Raw genomic sequence first — 20,021 nt, 5'->3', positions numbered from 1 at the left:
CGTAAAGTACTAAACGGATCGCCCATATTCCTGTGTACACTTAAACGTTGCGCAATGCAAATCGTTTCGTCCTGAAACACGATTCAAGCTTTTTTTAATTTCAACTTTTGTAGTATTTCTCGTAAAACCTAGTGCTTTTCATATAAAAAACCTAAAAGGCAACTTAAAAGTTAATTGTTACTTTTTTTTTTTTCAATTTACCTATCGTTATTTTATCCGGGTTCGCGTTGAAAAGTGAAAATAATTGATTTATCCATTAGGTTTTGATTCAACGGTATAACTATACTCGTAACACATAACGTAGCGTACTCACTTCGGGTAGGTTTTGTTTGGATTATAAACTTAGTTTTTTAAGTAAACGCACCCAGAGGTCCTAGATCAACCGACGTAAGAACGGTACCCGATGTAAATATAATATCCCACGCCGAAATAATAATATCTGATCGTTTTTTCTACGGGATGAAAATTATTATTCGTTCGTGTTACTGGAATATTATATCGTAAATCGGTAGCTTTCAATTCCACGTTTACAATGAATTGAATATTAATCATCGTATGTACTAATTATATTTTGTTCTGAAACAATAATCATCGAAATTTGATTCGTATTCAATACGAAATACGTGAAAAACGACGAGTGTTTTCGACTAGCGCGCACGTATTTACCGATGTCAGACTTGGAATTTTGCGACCTATCCACACACTATTTATAATATAAGAGACTAGAACCTACGCGTGGATTTCGCTCTTCGGTGCTCGGTTGTACTCGTGTCAAGATTATACCGTATTTCCAATAGATAACGCATTAATAATCGTTTGCGCGTTACAGCGGAATGTATATCAAATAACGTCGAGCGTTTCTCGGACGAACGAAAATGATTTATATTCATTCGTGCAGTGTTGTTTGTAAGCCTAATGTAAATAAAATAATAATAGCCGTCAAATGTCACTGAACGTACGGTGTGATACCGAGGCGGTAGGCGCGCACTTAACGTAATATACGCGTAAAAGTTCAAGTAACGCAAACAAAATGTTACAGTGCGATAAACGTAATCGATTTGATTGTTTACTTTTTTTTCCTCTTTCGCACAATCAGTCGTGTCGATTTCACCCGGCCGGTAAACCCTAACGGTATTAAATCCATTAATTCGAAGCGGATTTAATCGCGTTGCGATTAGTGATTATCCTCAACGTATGTGCGTTCGACTCTGGATTTCGCACGGCGTAGGTTATCAGCATTATATTTTTCACGCATACGCAGTTACATTGGCAACGTACTATACTAATGAAAACTCTACGAAAACGAATCATTATTTTATTTCGACCATACAAACGTATGAGTACGAATAATAACGTGTCGCAGGACGAACAGAATTGGATCAACCGACAAGGCGATTTCGATCGACTCCTACCATTGCTACACACGTTCAATTATTGATTTCAATTGCTCAAGGACCACGCTACAATAACAATAATCAGATGTAAATAGCTAAATAATTAGTGTATTAGCTAACCGGCAAAAATGCGGTGTTTCACATTAAAATACTGGGCTTTAGTGATTAGGATTAAAACCGGTTTTTAATTATGAATTGTATAATTGCTTTGTACGCACAAGTTTGTCAAACCGTGTGTTTAATCCATCGTAATAAAATAAAATATTTGTTAATTTTTAATCGTTTTTTTTTCCGCTTATTCTCGTCCCGGCAAAACGAATATTAGCAATAGGTGCACCAAATAGCACGATTATGACGGTATTAAATATCATGATCAAAACATTTTCATTATTACTATGACATTGATTTAATCATTATATTCGTAGAGGAGCTTATGCGATACGAATAGTTCCGTAAAACTTTAATTTTGGAAAACTGTATCAGCTTTGTTGAGCATTCCTTTGATAAGTTTATTAAATATCAGTGGCACCCGAGTCCTAAGGTGCGGAACGGGCCTTAGCTTAACATATTTTGGAAATTTAGAATGGGGCGACTTCATATTAGATCAAAGTTAGCTGTTTAAATTTATAAAACTTAATTAAGAAATTAAAGTTTAACATTAATATTTTTTTTTGGTAAAAAACATTGCTTCCGTTGGAACCTCCTCCATACGACATGCTATTGGAGTCGCTATTTAGATATTGAGGCCATTTTAAATTTTTAGGACTTAAGCGCCACTGTTAAGTATATAATGTAAAATTTAATAAATTTAATTGTATTTGTTTGAAAATTCTCAGTGAGTTTTAATATAGAAGAATGCCGTATATAAAATATAAGCTTTTCAGGTAACTGAGCTAAAATGAAAATTATAAATCAAAAGTTTTTGAGTAGCGAAAAAATTGTTTGCGTTTTATTAAGAATTTAAGAATTTAAAGTAACCAGATTTAATATATTTATTAAAAATTTCCTTAATATACTGTATAAAATCCATATTGATTGATTGATTTGTTTTCAAAGTTCCGAATTCATTCAAGAGTTAATAAGCAAAATCAATCAATATTTTAAAAGTTCGTTCATTAAACGTTAAAAGTTATACAATGGCGTTGGGATTTCATTCAATTATTTGAGAAGAGCAGATTTGATGTTCATACTGAAAACGAAATGAACTATAAATAGACCGGTAAACCGCTTATTATGCGTATAACTTATACATATGTGTATTATATATAAAAACCGAAGATGAATTGTACATTAATTCGTCGTGTGTCCAGTTTATATTATTATATAAACATATTAAACTCATTAATATGGTTTGTTCATTAGTTTTGTTTTTCATCAAGAGATTTTCGTCTGAAAAGTGTAACGCCCCCATAATTTGTTACCGTTTTCTTTTATAACCAATGCGAAGATTTCAGTTGATTACATTATATGAATAACTGGTGAAATATTTTTGTACGCTCACCATGAATAAATATAAATTTATTATTTATAAATAAATATAAACACGCTTAGTTCGACAATCTACATTTTCTCGCATCCGATTAAATTATTAAAAAACTTTTTATTTCAAAATTAGCTATAATAATAATTTAAATCAAAATAATCTTTGAAAAATATAAATTTATATACATATATACACATGTGTATTTATATATCGAATTATAATTTTTTTGAATGCATATTTTTTATTAACCGACTTATAATATTTAGAAATAATTAAAAATAATAATATATAATATAATAATATATTAAATATATAATAATATATATAATAATATATTTCAAATTAGTTTTACTTATGTTTAAATAAAAAATATAAGAGCAATAATTGGATTTTGATCATAATAATTGTTCACTATGTAATTCCTTTATATATTCCGACTACGTCGTTGTATCATATTATTCCGCGTTGGGTATTTAAATTCTATAACACGCATACATATATATGTATGTATATGTATTTACTACATATATAAAATAATATGTTTTATGTATATATATATATATATATATGCGTGTGTGTGTATTATATCAACGTTTATAAATACACTGTCAACGAGTGCGTGGTGTACGAAGTTCCGTGACGTAGAGGGAAACGTGAAACGGATTAGGTACACGCAAAATATTTCGCGAACCAGATCACCTTGTTGCGGCGGCGACGGCGGCGGTCTGATATTAAATGGAATGTTATCGTTAAAATGAGCGTAATACACTTATATCCGCAATGGTACAGCGGGGGCTGCAATGTGCAACGATTATGTCAAAGGTGCATATAGAAGTCGGTGAAAATGAATAACTTGTGTTGGTAGTATCACGTCCTAGTCAAGAAATGTACAAGTTCGATAAGACGTACAGTATAAAAATATTAAATCAGTCCAGTTTGAATATCTTATTTTGTAATCGTTAGGACCAGGGATACATACCATCTCAACTCTATCAAATAAAACGCTTTTTTGCATTTATTGTATGTATTTAATATTTGAATAAATTAATACACTTATATGGCTATTATTAATAAGTAATACTGTTGATGCATATATGCATTGAATAATCGTGTGTTTTAATTTTTACGCTTATGGCTCTAATTTCAGTGATAATTATTAAAATCAAACAAGATAAAACACGTAGCTTTTAGATATAATTTTTAAATCAAACGTGTAGAAATTTTCCTCCCTCCGTCGCTTCTTAGATCATTTAGTTGCATATTTGTACCAATATCTCGGAAATCATGGGATCCCGGTTAACCAATCCCGGAATTCAACACATTCTTGGACTTCAACATTCCCGTGTAAATCTTCTCAGATAAACACGCGTCTATAGATTTTCATATTAACATATTTTCATTGCACATCTCTTGGCGCGAAAAATGTTTACATTTATATATAAATATATATGTTACGGGCAAAGTATACAATTTGGGCAATATAGATAACAGATGATATGATTTAATAAAATAAGATAAATCAATGAATAATGGCATGTATTTATATTATTGATTAATTCATCTCAGTAGATATAATTGATTGCACCACCAATCCTTTCTTGGCTGAGCTTCCGTTTCTTTTACATGATTCGCAACTATTTAAGTATACGTAATCATATATCTGGTGATATTTTTATATTTTGTATTTACCTGTGTTCCATCCTGTTTCGTCCACCATGTCCAATTGATAAATGAACTACATGTATAACATCAAATAACTCTTCATTATGTACATAATATTTAATTTCGTTGTTTTCAGATACTGGTACAATTAACTTATTAACATCAGAAACTTTTAACACGTCATATTTTTTTAAAAGTGTATAATCATTCGGTTTCTTTTTCTTTGAATTGTTTTTTAATTGATTTTATGTAAAATTAATTGATCAAATTTTAACTTGGTAAAAAATGAAGTATTTAAACATTTTTTTTTTAACAAATTATTTAAATCTTCATTAAACTTTTCCATATTCTAATAAGTAGATAGGTACGCACTGAATGAATTAACCTACACTATATAAACGATTCACGGTTACTAAATAGTTCATTTTTGAGAATAGGTAAAGGCCGATTGCACAATAATCACTACAACTTCATATAATATAACTTATAAATTAGTAAATATAGTAATAATATATTGTCACGTACACGCGTATATTATGTGGACAAGCGGACATCCCCTTTGTAAAAATACGATAAGAACAAACTAGTTACAGATAATAATTTGACTTTATTTTAACTACGTTTTACGATTTATCATATTTCATTAAATCATATCATCCGTTATCTATATTGCCCAATATACGAAGGGCATTTTATATACTGTTCGGACAATATATAAAATTCCCAAATTGTATACTTTGCCCGTAACACATATATATATATATATATGTATATATACTAGCCCACCCGTAGCTTCGCTCGTGATTAGTTATTAATTATATTTATATAAATATATTTGCAAAAATTTCCAATTTCGGGTAATAAACTGCCAATCAAATGATGCACTTAATCCTGAATTTTAAAAGGGGGCATGAAATTCCCTTCAGCTGTTTCGTTTGCTCCAAATAATGTCATTTGAAACAGAGTATTATACCGCCTAGAATTATCAAAGAAATGTTTTGATAGAGGGTGAGAATTATCAATTAAACTTTTAATTATGTTCGAAGGATCCTGAATTTGTGTGAAACAACTCTACCGTCAGCGCAGCAGAGTCCAAGGAGGGTTTCATCTTTCCATTTTTTTACATCACACTTTAGGCATAATGTCATAATTGGTCCTATTCGAAATGTTGAAATATTTAAACAATCAATCTCTGATCGGTAATTAAACGTTGATTTTAGACTCTATATTCAGACTCAAAGCATTACATTGCTGCTGTGCAAGTCTTCGAGAACGTTCTGATGTGTTCTCTTGTTACCTTCTGTTATACATTCGAATAGCATTGGTAGTTCTTCTATCAATACATGCTCTTGGTGCTCTCGGTATGATGATGCATTCATAACTTATCCGAAATTTCATTACGTTAGCATGCTCAATAAACCTTCAAAAGTAGTATCAAAAAGTATCTTTTATTAACTAAAAAAAAAAAAAACCGTGTTTGTTACCTTGATGATTGTACAATTGTAAACGAAATGGGAACATAAAAAAGGCCTTTTCTTGAATTTTTTTCTACTTATTTTTTATTAGTGTTATAAGTGTTACTAAAACCTTCAGCAGACTGTTAGTGCGGTCGTAGAAAACCCTTTACAATTTGATATAGTAGTAGGTATATATTTATATATTTTATCCAAATATGTAATTAAAAATACAAGATATGTAAAATAAAAAAAATAAAATTTTTAATACATAAAAAATACGTTTTTTTCCCATGGTTGACCATGGCTTTAAATGTTCGGATGGTTCTGAATCATATTTTCACAGACATTCCATTTAATTACCGCGAACCGTTCAATTACCATCACATTGTATACGCATTAATCTGCACCCTATACATCAAGACAGCAACACATTTGCGATCCAATACGAAAAACGTCACATTCGTGTCGGCCGTCAGTACGTAATGAGTATAACATTTCGCGGCACTCGACCACGGATCGCCCTTGACACGAGCGCCGGCGTCACCCCACAGGTCGCGGTCACGCCAAACATCGACTCACCGCTCCTCGAGGCGCGGAAACCGGCGTTCGCGTACCGCATAAATTCATATCAGACGTTTACCGGTAAATACCGAACGCTTTGCCAATTCGTGTACATACGCGCGTGCGATACATTCTTGCACAATAGGCATACGGCTGTATACACACATAAATATAATAGTTACTGGTAATCAAGGGCGGATTGGCATATCGGGAAATCGGGAATCTTCCCGATGGGCCGGTCCTTGTTTGGGCTGCTCTATATTATTATATCATTAGTAGGGAACGGATTTATATGTAATAAAAATACAGAAATATGTACATATATATGTAAGTATAATTTATAAAATATGTGCTAAAAACATCCAAATATGTGGGGAAAAAAAAATTTTAAAAAAAAAGTGATTATTATTATTAAATTATCAAAAAGATTTGTTGCATTGAATTATTGCAATATCTTGTAAATTATCAAATGCTAAATGTTGCCTATTAGGTATCAAAATATTTTTAAAACGGCTAAATTATCGTTTCACATCAACCGATGTATTAAAAGCATATTTCAAGTGTATACTATCAGAAGGCGATAATTTCAAATTTTTAAAAGGTTGTCTGCCATTCATTATGTCATTGATTGTTTTAAAATCAATATTGCCTGGAATTTTTTTCTGTAATAGCATGAATTTTCTTTTTTACGACATCTATTAGTCCGCTTACGAGTTTTAATCTCTGATTTAACAATTTGCATACTATAATTTGGGGATATATTTTTTATTAATAATTTTATTAAATTATTTTTAATTAAAATTAAATAATTTTCAATGTTTCATTTTACATAATATTTTGAGCTTTTTCAATAGCGATAAAAGTTTCTGGATCTAATTTTGAAATAATTTCTTGTATTTTCGTACGAAGAAGACGTATGAATGATGAAATGATAAAAATATGTTTAAAATATTTAAAAATTAGTGACATATTTAAAAATATGTAATTATACCAAAATATGTAAAAATATGTAAAATAAAAGTATCATAATTTTAATAGGAATGATTTAAATCATAAACATTTCTTATCGAATCTTAAATATCTCGTTTTAATAAAAATATGTATTACATATAAATCCGTTCCCTAATCATTACCAAAAAAAATTTTTATTTTGTAAAATAAATAAAAATCATTAACCAAATAGAAATATATATTTAAAGATGTATTAAGATCAAACTTCAAGTTCAAGTTGTAACTGATTAATCATGTGAATTACCCAAAACTATTATCGCTATAATTATAATAAAGTTATTGTAGATTTTATTAATTTAGTGGTGAAACTAAACAAATTTCGAAATCAATGCAAAATAAAGCATTTTTTTGGGAGGGGGAGGGGTAAAATAATTTAATTTGTGGTTTATGGGCCGGTTTGTTTCATATTTCCTGGGCCGAAAATAATTGCTAATCCGCCCCTGCTGGTAATAGGTTTTTTTTCTTCTTATGTGTACCTTCCTATATACGAAAAAACTTTTAACATTTAAGTAAATATTATTTACAAGAATAGTGAACGATGATTGGACTTGATTAGGGAAGAATTTGTCAGTAATATAATCTTTGAAGTGAATACATTATTTTTCAATCGATTTACGATGCGAGTTGAGTAGGTACAGATTACTAGCGTCTTCTGAGAAAACGTGCAGGGTCGATCGGGGTTAGTGTTGCAGCAGTGGCAGTTATAATGTTGTGATGGGGGGGGGGTAATAAGGGAAATTCCCTTTTGGATTTGTTTTTTTTCAAATTTAGTGTATCACTGACCCAATAACACCTGCCAGCAAATGTTATATAATTATTATAAGAGACATTTTTTTATTTTAAATCAATACATTTATATCTTCTTTTTTTTTTTTAATACATTAATGTTAAAATGTATTAACATTTATAAAAACAATATTATACATTTACACCTATAATCCATACGTATATTTAATATTATATTTATTATATTATAATATATAAAAATGCTATGAGATGGGAGAGGGTTGGCTTTATTTTTTCCTCCCCTCTTGAATATCATGAATAACAATTATAACATTTGGGAGGAGGGTCATCACTCTCATGCCCACCCTTGTATCCACGCCTACCATTGTGTTGCAGTATAATCATCAAGATTATTAAAAGTTAAGAGGGTTGCGGTAATTTTTTAGTTCGAAATGAAATCGATTTCGTAATATTTGTTCATGTTATAAGGACTTCACATCGATTAGATAAACATTCAGATCTCGTGAAACTTTTAACTGTTTTAATCGTGATGAGGCAACTTCAACAGGAAAACTACTAAAGTAATAACATTACTCGGGTGGGTGAGCATGACGGATGACTAACGTGATCATATATTAGGTGTTGCCCTAGGGCAGGGATCGGTAACCTGCGACTTCTTAGCATACAATCTGTGGCTCTTTGGAAAATGCATCAATATCGAAACCCCTAAAATATAAATTAAAATTCGATTATAAATTTTTTTTAAATCATGGTATAATTTATTGTATGTATTTATTTTACTTCGTTATATAGTGATAACATTATGGGTTTAAAATTTTATTGGTAGGCATTGAAAACACAATAATATGTCTTAAACTTAGAAGAAAAACTTAAAGAAAAACTTTATTTATATTACATATTATTGTGTTTTTAATGCCTACCAATAAAATTGCTTAGTAAAATATATTAATCGATTTTCGTACTATGATAAGTTTTTTAATTCAGTCTTTATAATATAGTTATTATACTATACTAAAATTACGACTAAAAGAAAAAAAGGTTCACAAACCGTGCGACTCTCTGCTTCTCTTTTAAAACTTTTAAAAAAAATTATTCTTTTCTACGAAAAGGTTGCCGACCCCTGCTCTAAATAAATAAGTAAATAAACAAACGCTTATCCTGTAATATTATTATTTTTGTAATGTACGATCGGTTTCGAATTAAAAATTCATTATCGGGTACACAAAGTCAATAAAATCGTGACTTAATTCGATAATATTTTATCTATTTTAAATTATTATCTACGCAAAGTACATCGCGACATGTGTCGAAATATTGTTGGTTTCAAGTATTTCACCGCACATTTTTTCTTTTTACTGTCATTTAATTATTAAGGTTCATATGCGTTTTATTACTACCAACACATTAGTACTGTGTTAGCGATTAAATATTTATTACAAGCCGATACTGTTGTGGTTGTTGTTGTTATTATTATTGTTATTTTGTGCAGAAAAACTAGGTAATTCATTTACGTAACTGATTCGAGATTCTCGCAAATGGAAACGATATTTTCTAATGATAACGACAACTTACTCTAATACATCACTCACTATTGGCTACATAGATATTAATAATATACTACGTAATTCTTAATCGGCGTTACAGTTTTATATAATCTCTGTACATAATTCTTAAATACATTTAAATCTTTAATATGAAAATGTCACATTTCTTTTTTTTTTTTTTTACTGAAAAATGTCTTTATATGTTCTTGGGCTCATTTCATGGATTGATTTGTTAAATCTTGACTTTCATTAATTCAGAAAACCTAGAGTTTTGTTCAACTGTTTCGAAAACAATTAAAGTAAGTCGAATCAGATAAATAAAGTGACTCAGAAATATCAGCTGCCTATAAAATATCATGTCACAACTGTTCAAACGTTCTTATACATTTTGCCGTCTACTGCTATACGTTTATACAGTGCACACGTATTTCATCTATAATTTCATAGGTACAACACAATATAAATACACGTACGTTTAGCCCGTTTTGAACGCGACCGCACGTGATTATAATATAAAATATGCATAGTTATAAGATGTAAAATCTCATTGTAATGTAATAACATAGTAAGTTTAAAGGTCATCGGAAGTTTCAACCTCCGCTTTTCGACACGTATTGTAGGTCATTAATAAGAATATGGCGGTATTGCATTGCATTATTTTATACATATAATATTTATAAATATAAATATATATATATATATATATATATATATATGTGTGTGTGTGTGAGTTTGTAGCAGATGGTAAACGAAACGTATACTTTATATATCCGCACACGATAATGTACAATACTGATATCTATACTTTTTATCAAAGAGAAATCCATTATGATTCAGATTCCTTTGTCAGGAAGGTGGGAGTGATCTATATAATTCACCTATGATGAAGTATTATTAAAACACATGAGTAAATACAATAATTCGTTATCTCTTTAAATTTTACAGATTCGATAAAAGTGATCAACAGCGTTAAGTTGTAGTGATGGTAAAATGTTTTTCTTTCTTCTAAAGAAAGTGATACCTAATGAGTTGATATTAAATATCAGGATATTTGTCTCGTTCTAGTGAGATTTTATACATTTATCATTTTTGAGAAATATAACATTTGAGAATCTCAATGATAAGTATACATTTACCCCGAACAACTTGATAAATACTTATCTCATAATATATTTATTTCGACCCAGTTGATGGATAATAAGAGAACCAGTTTAAATACAAGAAAATTTAAAATAAATTTATAAAAACAGTCGTTGAATTAAATATTAATACGGGTTTTAAAAAATGTGTGAATAAAAAATCTTTAAATTAGTTATTGAAATAGTGATAACAAATTTGTCGTAGATAAATTTCTTTAGGCTACTAGTTTAATTTTTCTGTAATGGATGGATGGGATGGATGCATAGTAATTATCATTATATATATATATATATATATTATATAATAGTTATAATTTATTTCATTGTTAGCGATTGGCTTGCTAAGGCGGATTAATAAATTGGAAGTTGAAGGTCGTGCAGACATTTGTATTAAAACGATACAGATCATAGCGGTGTACGGTTCGCCATCGGTTAACCGGAAACAAAGTTGCGGTTTATTTTTATGGCAATCCATTAGCCAGGCAGCAGTTATGTTGGTAATTTGGCTTAATAAGTCAGTATGTGTATCGTGTCGCAGCTGCGATTTGAGCGAAATAAAATAAGTAAATAACCGCGTGTTTTATTATAGCTTTCCAAACAACTACTGGTATATTTAAGTTAAGCTTAACCGCAATTTATAAGAAGACAATTACGCAATGCATATATTAAATAAATTGTTTTAATTTATTTTATTTTATTTTCGTGGCATTTTTCGGTTTTTTAAATGAAAAAAAAAATATATTAAACTTACCTCAACAATGAGAAGTACCATCACAATTTTGGTTTGTACATGGAGTCTGATGATGCACCAGATTTGATGGATTCTTTTATTTTTTTTGTTTTATTTTCTATAAGCGCTTCTCATATTATTTATTATTTTTATTACGCTGTGTTTTGTGGCATTTGGTTCAATTTATCTTTGTTTGTTGACTAATTTAACATACGCAGAATCTTTCTTGTTCCTAACATGTTAATCTTTTGATTTAATGTGCCAAAGACAAGGCTTGTTTTCATACAATTTAATGAATTCGTCAATAAATTCACGGCTCATTTTAAATTTTAACACGAAGAGGAAATTATAAAATTTAAATATACATAAACGTTTGCTTGATGGTTAAAACAAAATTAAAATAATAGTGATATAACATGAATCCTCAAGGCAGACCTCACAGTGCCTCCACAAGTGTGAATTTGAACTGTACAGTCTAGCCATCACAGTTTTTCTTTATTGAAATATGAAGAGGATTTTCGGACTACGCAGGCTGACATAGGCCTTAAGGCCGATCCTACACACGTGAAGGAAATCCTCAAGGACTGGACTGCAGAGTCCAAATCTTGAGGATTTCCTCTACGTGTGTACCTACCTTCACCTGTGCCCTTATCACAATAATGATTGATCCGTCTGAACAAAAAATCATTTCGTTTTTAGTCCAATTAAAATATAGGTTTCGGAATTACATAATAATCTCATTTCGAAAACGAATGCCGAACGAGAGGCAAAGAGTGAGAGAGAAAAAGGAAAAGTAAACGATTAGTATATGTTATATTTAACAACGAATGGGTAATAATCGAAGTATAAAAGTAAAATGATTTATACGTCTGTAACATAACGCTTCAATAATACCGTACTCCACGTTACACAAGTAGGTACAGAGCACACTTGATATGATTTTGAGGGGAAAAAATGCATCCGCACGTTCCTGATCAAACACAGTTGTACTATTTATCGTTTTGTAACTCGCGTGCGGACAGACCGCGGCACACTTATAACATATCGGACAAACAAAAACGTCTATGCCACATATATTATTGATCTGTTATCTAATACAATAATAATTACTCAATTTGTTTAAACACGGTTTTAGCTCTACGCACGTACATATTGTGTGCGCGTGTGCGTACCTATTTGGAACTCCGCACGAACTCGTCGGCGGTCGTACACGACGGAAAGGTGTGTTTAATATAATAGATAATTAGTTACCGAAATGTTTCCCGCAGTAAACCGGTGTTCTGATATTCCGATTTCAACCGCAAAGCAGTCGATGTAACGCGTTCCGTCGTGATATCTGTGTATGTACAGTACGCTTGTACAAAATGATACGACTCGAATGTGAGATCAACGAAAACGATAATTTAAATTATAATAAAGGTACCGCGATGTCGTAATTTTTACCCGTTATTCAATTTGTTTATTGCCTAATGATAATAACAATAATAATAATAATATTGATCGAAGGTGTATTTCAGTGATATAAATTGAAAAGTATCAATATGCAATCCTTGAAATGTTCATGTACCCACATGGTTTTACATTCACCGGAAAATAATCATATAATCATTTAATTGAGTATTTATAAAGTACCAAAAAAAATAAAATTAATATTCACGTACAAATTGAACTAGGCAACCAATAAACGCATTTTCATTCAGTATCCAGCAAGCTGCAATGTCTTATCACGTTTTCGTTATTTAAAAATATATCGGAGAATAGCAACGAGACAGTTAGGTACAGTTTTGAAGTACTGAACTTTTACTGCGGATAAAATATTATGAGTTGAATAAATGTGTATAATACGATGTTTATAACTATTTTAGTAATAACTTGAAATCAGTAGTTTTAAATAATACAAAAGATTACGTAAGAATTATATTAAATATAATTAATACACTAAATTTTATTGATATTTTATATCTATAGAATATAATAGTATGTTTTCATTAACGTTGTATATCTGTACATGGATGTGTACATTCTGAATAATTTTCGCTAATCCTAACATGGTCAATACACAAATTATGTTATATTATCATGCATAACTATTTGCATTTTTTTTTTTTTTTAAGAAAGTGCTTTATTCGGTGAGTAAAATCAATTTTTTATATTTATACATATTTTAAAGAGCCCGCAGCTAAAACATTATCAAACGAGTTTCCTGTGGACTCGTAGCAATATCGAACGGTATTTTGTCACATCCGTGGTTGTAATACTTCGCGACGTTGTTATTATACCACGGCGGCGGTAACCGGGTTTTCCTTTGCACGTCCCCGTAAATCGTTTCGTGATAAATCATATTATTATTATTATTATTATTATTATTACTACGCGCGCGCGTTTTGAAGCACGTGAAATCAACGACACGTCGATCATACCAAACTGGTCCATGTGGGTCGAAAACGACGTCGTTATGTCACCGAGGTCTGGAATTTTCACTGACTGCTGGTAGTAATTGTGACCGCTGTACGTACACTGCACGAGCTTTCTTTTCTCGGACAACTGTGTGTGTAATAATAACGATAATATAGGTATATACACGTGCTCGTACCGCTCCAGTATCTTTTCTTGCTCGTTCGCCGTATCTCGATTTGAATCGCAATTAGGTGCCGGGCTGAACACGCAATGTATAATATTATAGAGTTGGACGAGAAAACCGGCCTGGATGGTTGAAAAATGAGAGTGTCATGGTTATGCGATGGCGACGGGATGCGACCCAAAGTAGATCGTTTTGAGTGAGACGGAACGGAGTATTCACCTAAACATTTGTTCCGGACCGATTGAAAAATCATAGTAAAGTGAGAAACATCGCACGTTGGAAAAAAAATCCCTCCGAGTATCCCGAAAAAAGTTATTGGCCTATCCAAAAATATATCGGTTCAGTTGAGGGAAAGTACTGCTTGTACCACCAGTTGATCGTTTGAATCATATTTTTTAGTGGTTTATGCCGAAAGAGTTTATACTCGAGTGGTAATGTAATACTTTAGTTAGCGTTTTAGGACGGGACTAAGTAAACTTCGAGTGAACCAATCAAGCAAACGTAAATCGTTTACGATAAATCACATCGCTATTATTGCAGATATACCTGTTAAACAACCATCGTTCGTGTGCTGTAAACGTTCTAAAAAATATAATTATCCTAATGCGGTTATTCTAGTTTTTAATTAATTACCGAGAATTGCCCGTTATAAATCTGTTGCGTCTATTTTGTCGGAATTCGCAGTTGTCTACCAGGAGCGTTCCCCGACGGTGCGTCTATCTAATAGCTATTTCGATTTACACCCGTACAAAAATACGGCTACCGTTCGGGTGGTTTCGGATAGCAGAAACATGGCAGAGGAATCGGTTCGCAAGGAATTCGTCGACTGCGCACTGGTCGAGCGAGTGTAACGTTGCCTGTGCGTCGACGGAATTTTAAGTTAGTACACGTTAATGCTTACGAGACAGAAGCGTGTTTTGCTTTATATCTTTCTACTCCTTTTTTCGCCAAAGGAATTTATCAGGGAACACCGGCCGTGCGAATCAAATAACGATATAGTTGTAGGTACATGCCACGCCGATTTAAATTATACATTCGGGTCGAGTGTCTACTAGCCGCTACGGTAGACGCGTACGCCGAAGTAACCGAACAAACGTAAAAATTATAACCCTGGTAGAACGAGTCTAATCTAATTCGGAAAAAATAAAAATAAATCGTTATTTTAAACATCCGTCGCGATCTTATCCGTTTTTGAAAACGTGTTCTTTAACTGTGTGCGCGCGTGATGTTATTTTCCCGTTCAAACCGAGCAATCGAGAAACGCCAGCTGTAAAACGTTTAAAGCGAAAAACATGCATCACACGTCCTGCAACGGTCTGATTATCGTCCCGGTGACTTTTTAATCTCGATTCGCTATCGATGAATTTGTCGGCACACGAGTAGGAATAGTTAACTATACACGTACCCGAATTTATAAATAACGTATAAAATAATGATAATACACAATTTATTTGGCCAACTGTAGACCACTACACTGATGTGCCTTCCGTGAACGGTGGAAGAAGGAAGGGAGAAGAAAAAAAAATTGCCCCGAGGATCTATATAATAATATGCATAGGTATATATATATATTTTATACGCAGCTCGTCTCGTACGATAATTGACTAGTTCGTATGTATACACAGGTATAATGTATGACATTGTGTGGTACGAATCATAATACTTTTCCTTTCATTTTTTCCTCGCTCCTTATTCGCTGTTCTCCGAGCCACTCGGCCGGTCGTTTATAGTTTTTCAAACCACAAGTGATTAAAAAACGATTACTCTGCTCGATTTATTTATCGATGAGACAAAAGAGCAAGTTACTACCGCAGTAACTAACCGCATTTCGCTGTAGTCGATCCTGATTTAATATTCCGATGCACGTCGACAAAATGTGTTTTTCTCCAATTCGTCACTATGGCCTTTTGTAACTTAACGCAGTCCCGTGTGGCTGCCGTGTGAAATCTAAATAACAATCGTTATATTTAAATAAAGGCACATTTTATTTTTATAAAAAATAAAACAATATTTCGTCTTCACCGGCAACTCTCACACACACGCACTCACGCACGCACAGGTATGGGACTTTAAGTAACTACAATTGCCGTACATCGGACTTGAACTTTATTTTGATTCGATTTTATCAAACTGAGTGAAATAAATTTACATTTATCATTTGCAAACGAAACATTTTGTTGAGTTTCTTTGTAATCACATGGGTTTTTTTTTATAAACTATTAACAATCGTAAGCGCGTTGTACAACCAGATTTTCACTCTCACTGCAAAATGCTATTTAATTATTCGACAGTCGCGTAGTGTTCTGAGCTAAATGTTAGGATTTCGTATAAAATAATATTCTGAGTTTTATATTTCATCTGAATACAGTTCATTTCATAACATAAACTTTTGAAATAAATATTGTGCACACATATGTATACCTATACATCGCTGACCAGACCTGCCAGTCTAAACAAACTTCAAGAATCAGATATGTAACGATCAAGCGATGAGATGATCAAGGGGTAAAGCAATTTACATAAATAATGCACTGATGTATAGAGTATTTGATTTGAATACAACCAAATAAACTTTCACACGACGAGTATGCCAAAATAGTAATCCGTGTTGTACATACGATTATGTTTGATTGGTACGCCCGCACAAAAATAATATATTTTTTATATTACGTAATTTGGTTAGGTACATTATGTTTTAATATTACAACCGAATTTATTTTCTATAAGTTTCAAATATATATCAAAATATAAAACACGTGAAAGTCTATTAAATGTATATAGGTACATACAGACATTCAATTATTGGTACTCGATTTATGATCCAACATTACTTTCATTGGATCAATATACTTATGATTATTTTGGATATTTTTCACCTGTTCGGGTTTTTTTAATTTAAGCGACAAACTTTGTTCGTTAGTAGAATCAATTACGAATATCACTCAGAATATTTTTAATCTTGCCTTATTCTACGATCTTATACCCAACAATGTCACATTTTCAAAATATGTTATAAATATTTACTAAAAAATATTTATATCGCCACTATGTGTTTTATATTAATTTATATATTATACTGTCACAACAACCCATGACAGCTAAGAAAATGTGTTTATAATATTTCTTTAACGTATTGTTGAAATATTAATTTTAAATATCGTGAAAGCATTTAAAACATTATACCACAGTGTTTGTTTAAAATATTTTAACAATATTCCTATAAATATTGTAAAAAGTAAAAATTTAGAAATTATGGAAATCTTTGCAGGTTTAAAAAATATCTGTGAAATATACTTGTATTTAATAATTATAATAATTATAATAATAATAAGTTTTAACAGTCCTTTAAGTAATGTATTATGATAATAGTCTTTTGTTTTTTTTTAAATTCTGTTTGGTGCCTATCCTAACCACTTTGCTACAACAGTTGATATTTTCTGGTATAGAGTTGCACTGATTTTTTTTCTTTCTTATAGAGCATCTAAAAAAAAATACCAATACAAATTAAAAAATTAAATCACAATTAATATAACCTAAATTACTAAAATAATTAAATCATAATCCTTTAAACTATCATGTATAAATATCATATTTTACATTTAGAATAATCAAATTCATCTAGTTTTATTTTTTAATTTTAGAATATATTTTCGCCCACTTAAATTAATAATATTAGTATGGGCATATTTTAACGTCAAAAACACACAACTGGAATCGTATACGTTTTTTATCACACTGACTGAACATATTTTTAATAAGAACGGTCACTCAGTGCATTTCGCCGCTCCTATCTGGAGCCAAAATGTGCAATAATAAAACTGTTAGAAATCAAAATTGTTAACAATTTTAATATCAGGTACCTATTCGCTGTAAGCCACTTAGCCACTCTTTATAAAATAATAACTAATATGTAAATATATTAAATTATGGTTATAGATGCTCAATAGACCATTTATTTTTCATAAAACATTAAAAACATATTTCCAAAATAACTTCAAATAAACACCATTACAACGTTTCCAAACAAACGTAGTTCAAATTATGTTGTTTATGGAAAATATGAATATTATCTATAATGCATCATAAATATACTTCCATAATAACTTTAAATGAATATAATCACAATGTTTCCAAAACAAAGTTGTTCTAATGTTATACTGAAAAATATTTCCATAAGAAATGAAATTGAAACATTGACACAATATTTTTTTTTAGAAAATATTGCTAGGAATATAAAAAAACAATATTTATGTAATGCTAATATATTCTAAACGCTATCTATCTATAACGTTATTATAATAATAATTATAATCACAGACTGCTAGTTTTTTGCCCGCGCCAACTAATAAACCTTTCGTTTTATTCTTCTCAGGACGACTGGCAAGTGTGGCAGGACACCATATCTTGGCTGGGAAACCCTATGGGACCGCAGGCTTCGCCGGTGTACATTTGTGGTTCGGGTACGGTTCCTGAATTCATCCCTTTGACAGACAGCCTACGACCGGTGCCCAGGTCCATCCCACTGGAGGATGATCTCCAACCGGTGCCCAGGTCGATTCCACTGGAAGACGATCTCCGGTCAGTGCCCGGGTCAATCCCACTAGAGGATGACCTCCGGCCGGTTCCCGGATCAATTCCTTTAATCGACGGCCACCGACGATGCGACGCAATGGCAATCCTCGATAACGGAAATCACCATGTCAATCACGATACTCAACACCATAACCAGCAGCAACCCCACGACCCAGTATGCTACGGGACGGATGAATTCATCGACCTAGACATGTTGATCAACTATGTAGCCGATCAACATAGCGGCACCGGCGATCCTGTGTCACCAGATGTCATGACGTACACAGCGGCCGAAAACTGCAAGTCCTTTAACTACAACAGGTAAGTCGCAAATTATATAAGCCACCATAAGGATCGGTGATTATCGAGCCTTAATTTGGCAAAAAACATGACCTTTTTTAGTTGATTTGACTTTTAACAACGTTAATTTGTAAGTCTATAGGTAACAATAAACAATTTACGTTTAACTTATAAAGATTCATTAATTACTATTTAGTTTGAATATAAAATTACGATACTTTACCAAATATTTTCAACTATTAAAATAATATAAATAATAAAAAACAATTTGTTATGTATATTGTACTCGTATAATAATCGTTAGAGTTAGGATGTTGATGATCTATAAAACACACAAAAATTCTCTAAAAAAAAATGCAAAATTTCCTAAAACCTTAAAAAAAATTATCTTAAAAATAATCTAAAAAACTAATTAAGTAAGTGAAAAAATGTATTTATAAATAATAATTTTTATTAGAGATATGAGTGTGATAATAGGATTAATAGTAATTTAAATTATGAATTATAAATTTTAATATTAATAAACAACATTTTAAATTTACATTTTAAGCATTATATAAAATTATTAATTATTGAATTTGTTTCCTAACTTGGGTTTAACAATTGCTCTAAAATGTAAAATTTAAGAAAAATTCCCCACATTGTACAAAAAATACAAAAAATGTGAAAAATGACTTAAAAATGTTGATAAATAACGTTAAAAAACAAAAAAAGTGCATTTATAGCTAAAAATCCCTATAAATGCAAAATAAAATTAGAATATTTTGCATCAAGGGAGTGTGAAATAAATTTTTAGCTAGGATAGCATTGTATAGAATCAAAGGGAAAAAAATGCAAAAG

The 20,021-nt window shown here is 31.2% G+C and overlaps 1 protein-coding gene across 2 annotated transcripts in view; it reads left to right on the top strand.

The window, feature by feature from the left end:
* Positions 1-20,021, top strand: part of LOC112679834 (Krueppel-like factor luna) — a 109,677-nt gene that overhangs the window by 65,305 nt on the left and 24,351 nt on the right. For both annotated transcript variants that reach the window (XM_025549760.1, XM_025549759.1), the window contains exon 2: positions 18,682-19,202. In XM_025549760.1, the coding sequence (XP_025405545.1) occupies positions 18,682-19,202 (521 nt within the window). The remainder of the gene's footprint in view (positions 1-18,681; positions 19,203-20,021) is intronic.

This window comes from Sipha flava, unplaced genomic scaffold (genome assembly GCF_003268045.1).
Source record: "Sipha flava isolate LNK unplaced genomic scaffold, YSA_version1 169_pilon_pilon, whole genome shotgun sequence".
NCBI lineage: Eukaryota > Metazoa > Arthropoda > Insecta > Hemiptera > Aphididae > Sipha > Sipha flava.
Note: the sequence above shows the minus strand (reverse complement) of the source record. Positions and strands in the feature narration are given on the sequence as shown.